Source organism: Lathyrus oleraceus, chromosome 4, assembly GCF_024323335.1.
Source record: "Lathyrus oleraceus cultivar Zhongwan6 chromosome 4, CAAS_Psat_ZW6_1.0, whole genome shotgun sequence".
In the NCBI taxonomy this organism is placed as follows: domain Eukaryota; kingdom Viridiplantae; phylum Streptophyta; class Magnoliopsida; order Fabales; family Fabaceae; genus Lathyrus; species Lathyrus oleraceus.
This window is the reverse complement of record NC_066582.1, coordinates 121,642,482-121,647,149: the sequence shown is the minus strand read 5'-3', so window position 1 is coordinate 121,647,149 and position 4,668 is coordinate 121,642,482. Positions and strand designations below refer to the sequence as shown.

Genomic DNA, 4,668 nt, shown 5'->3' with positions numbered 1-4,668 from the left:
AATTGTCAAGAGACTTAACAACTTTAACCTATAAAATAGATTAAAAATTGACCTCCATTTTGACGTCAAAAATTACTAAGAAACTTAACAATTTTAATATATATGATATTTATAATTTATAAAAATATTATAATAAATTTTACTTTATTTTATTTTTTCTATTCATTGTCATTCTACAAGACAAAAAATTATTCAATAGTTTAAAAGTTTATAAGGTACTGGTATGTCCCGTACAAACCATTTTGCAAATAAACACACGTTATTTAAAAACAAAAATTGATGAAATAGTAATAGATTAAAGACTAAATTGATTGTTTATTTATTTTCTTCAATTTTTTTTACAAAATTAATTGATTGAGTTTTAAAATATTTCTATAAATCACTATAGTTCTTTTTTCCCTATAAATTCAATTTCTGCATCTTATTTAAATCTCACCCTAGCAACTATAATACTGTTAGTTCATTCTTGAGATTAGGGTTTCGAATATCAAGCAAACGTCGTCAATGGATTGGAACATGAACAAACGATTGGAACATGAACAAACACAAGCACGTGAGTGTGGTTGCAGGGACGAATGAAAAGGTAAAGTTAAGAAAAGAACTACACATACATGAAGATGTTGCGATTTCCATTCTATTAAAATTGTGTATTAAATCTTTGAGGAGATTTGAATGTGTTTGTAAATCATGGTCCCTCTTGTTTGATAATCCTAATTTCATGACTTTGTATCGCAATGTTTTCTTAACAAAGGAACTTCCTTATTATGATCGTACATCTCTTCTTCTACATGGGGTGTTTACTCCTCCGGAAGTTCCTTATGAAGATGAAATATTTGAATTGTATTCTGTTTGTGGGGATAGGTATGAGAATAAGGTTAGATTAGAGTGGCCAAGGGTGAAATATGATCAACCAATATCTGTATATACTCTTTTTAAACAAAATGAGTATAATTATGTTCGTAATTTTAATATTTTAGGTTCAGGTAGTGTTAATGGGACCCTTTGTCTACTCCCACCATTCCTACAGAAAACCCTTGTACTGTGGAATCCATCTATTAATGACTTTAAGGTCGTTCGACCTAGGTTTGTTAATGATGATCATTTTGCTCATATTCATGTTGGGTTTGGTTATGACCGTCATACAGACGACTATAAAGTGATATGTCATGGACAGATATTTAGTAGGAAAAATATTTGGGAGATATATAGTCTACGAACTAACTCTTGGAGATTACTCAATCTTAATATGCATCACGCTTTTATGGACAAACAACAATTGTACATGGATGGACTCTCTCATTGGATGTGCCTAGGTGAAACACCTTACGAAAGATATCTGTTGTCATTTGACTGGAGTAATGAAGTTTTCATTACGACATCGGTACCCTCAGACATTGATGACAACTTTGCGCCATTAGTAAGGAAACACTTCGTGTTATTGAAGGGCTCTATTGCTTTGATCTTAAATTTCGAAGAGACGGCTACTTTTCACATTTCAGTTTTGGGAGAAATTAGTATAAAGGAATCATGGACTAAAATGTTTATTATAAGGGTCATCCCTTGCCTTAGGTATCCTATTGGAGAGGGAAAGAAGGGTGATATGATGTTCGTTAAAGAAGATGGTGGACTGGTTTCGGTCAACTTAAATACCCAAACGGCTGAGGAACTTGGTTTTAAAACAAAAAGATTTTGTAAGATACTAAATCTTAGAGAAAACCTTATTCCGTTTGAAGGGGAAGAGTAATTAATATCTGTTTTCGTCCAAGTAGTAAGAATTTCAATTGCTTCTTAATTATTATCAAGAAGTTTCTCATTTGTTTTGAAGGTTTATACTTAGTATAATCATCAATATATATATGCTAATGATAGGTTTAAAAAGTTATGATTTATTCAAAGATATTCACCCAGTTATAGCAAACTGTATCCACCCAAATGAATATTTTTTAATAAGAATACATTGAAATGTTGAGCTTCATGTCATGTCTGATTTACATTTTCCCACTGCATCATAAAGTTGTCTGTTTATTAAGTTATATTCGGTGTGCCAAAAGTCTGATACAAGAAAGTTAAAATCTTCAAAATCATCATTGTTTCACCGAGATTGTACTTACAAAATTTCTTTTCCAATAAGTATGTGTGTGCACAGTTGAGCTGCACACCGACTGCCATTGTAGCTTCTTCTTTTATTTTTATCATATTGAGAAAGATGTTACAATTCATGCTAATATAACTGATATTAATATTATGGATTGTTGAGTGTTGAGTGGAACTCCAATGCTCTTCAGTTTTCGAGTGTCAAATGCTGAGTAAGTACAAAATTGCTTACAAGGAATTCATGCCTAACTGGATGTACATTACTAGCACACTCTAGTATCTCTATCAACTCTAAAATCTCTGTCAAATCTATTGAAACATAGTCCATATATATATATATATATATATTATATATATATATATATTATATATATATATATATATATATATATATTATATATATATATAAATATATAAATTTAAAAAACTAAAATTTGTTTATAATATAGAACAGAAGGAGTATATAATTTCTATATGTTTCAATTATAATATTCGACTTTGAGTTTTGACTAGCTACTATAAGTTATAATTTGAGTTGAATAAATAATTAGAATAGTGCTTCCAAGTTTTTTTTAATATCACACCTATTAAGATCTACTCTATGTAACTATGTTCTCAACACATTCCTCATTCCAAACACTCTCAAGGAATTGCATTATTGTGACAATAATCGTTGGAATATTTTCGGCTGAAACTACATGTAAGAGGTTGTTTAGACTTCTAGCATGACTATTGAAATATATTTTAAATGTTAAAAATCGCAATTTTATTTGTGATTTTGTAGCATGATAACACCTTTCAGAGCAACAATAATTTTCTTCTAAATCCCCATCCTCATCCCTCTAGCATTTATGCCTTTAAAAGGTAGAGTCAGACATTTATGTTCTAGAACCCCCTCACACTTAATTGGGGTTGATGCATGATATGATCGGTAGATGATCTAAATTGTTAATATACCATGAATTGATAGACTCTTATACTTATAATATTAGAATTAGATTTTGACGTGATTCATTCCTACAAAATCGATTTGTTAGGTAATAATTATTTTCACTTATAAACACGTGTCCAGGTTATATATTGTCTGATGCGAGACTCTTAACACACACCCTTAAGTTCAAGATTAGGCATCTAGTGCATGAATATAAATGGTGAGTAACCGATAGCAAAAACCTAATAATAAGTGGTCTAGTGGATCTTAAATGAGACTATGATACCATGCTAGATTTAAAGTTTGACAATTTATCCCTAAGAAACCGAATTATAAAGTGAGAGGTGTCACTCTATATAAATTCTTTGAAAGCTTTATCTTTAATCAATGTGAGACTTAGCTTTCTCCTAATAATTTCAAAGAATTCAATTGCAAGAGTTGATAAAAAAATCAGACAAATTTTGGTGAAAAGTCAGTGGAAATTATATCCACGGTCGTGGGATGTCGCGAGAAGAGCAACACAACTAGTTAAAATGCAAATTCCATTGAATAAAATATATTGGTTGTTATAAACAAGCCGTCAGCGGAAAGAAAAGTAGGACACTCATGGAAAGATATCTTAATCAATGCCCATGCTTTTTTTTTTCTCAGGACGAAAGGTGCAACATTCAATCTTGAGTCTGCATTGCAATTGTTAAAAGATGAACTTAAATGGATGAGATCATTGATTGAAAATTCTTCAAAGAGAACAAAGAATTCTTTTATTTGGACATACTCATCCTCTCCTAACTTTGAGACACCTTCAAGTTAGGAGTATAACTCATAATTTCTAACGGAGCATTCAATGGGACAAAAGGCAACAAAAAATAGCACTAATGCATGTCATCATGTCAAACAATTCTAGGATGAATGAGAGTCAATGTGAAGTTCATAAAAAATATTTTTATAACTTAGAAAAAATATTAATTTTAGTTAAGACAAAATGTTCTAATATTAATAAATTAAATATTATGTACTACTTATTATGTATCAACACCTATGTAAAATATATTGAACATATGATTCCATACACTAAAGAGGATGAATTATGAAGGTATGAAAAACGTTTATTTTTGAAAAAAAATCATTTGATAAATCAGAGCTTGAAAATATTTTATAAAAAAGATTGAGTAAATATGCAATGGAAATTCAAATTAAAGAAAATTATTGAAAATAAAGTAGATAAGACAAGTGAAATAACACTTGAGAATTATATAGAGTTGGCCAAGAAGATCTAATTTTGTCCTTAAGAATTGATCTTGAGAGTATCCACTATGCTTTAGAGCTTTTAGAAGGTTATGCTCACAAACCCCTTATACAAGAAAATAAAGTTTTAGGCTAACTTCTAACTGAACAATGAACAAGGTGTCACACCCCAATTTTGACCCTAAATCAATGATTCAATACATTTATCATAGTTATTGCATCTCTGCATAACATAACATGCATTCCATACCGCATAGTGTCTAGAATATCAGTCGAAATAATTTTTCGGATCAACAAGCAGACCGATTGAATTAATTGACAAACGTGCGTCAAATCAGTGGACGGAAAATTTCAAAATCAAGCTTGCAGACATCAGTTTTATTAATCTACTTTCGCGT

The 4,668-nt window shown here is 30.3% G+C and overlaps 1 protein-coding gene across 1 annotated transcript; it reads left to right on the top strand.

The window, feature by feature from the left end:
• Window positions 1-535: 535 nt before the first annotated feature.
• Window positions 536-1,744, top strand: LOC127136317 (F-box/kelch-repeat protein At3g06240-like). The gene has a single exon (XM_051062895.1). It carries the CDS (start codon window positions 536-538, stop codon window positions 1,742-1,744), a length of 1,209 nt encoding a protein of 402 aa, XP_050918852.1.
• Window positions 1,745-4,668: the final 2,924 nt, after the last annotated feature.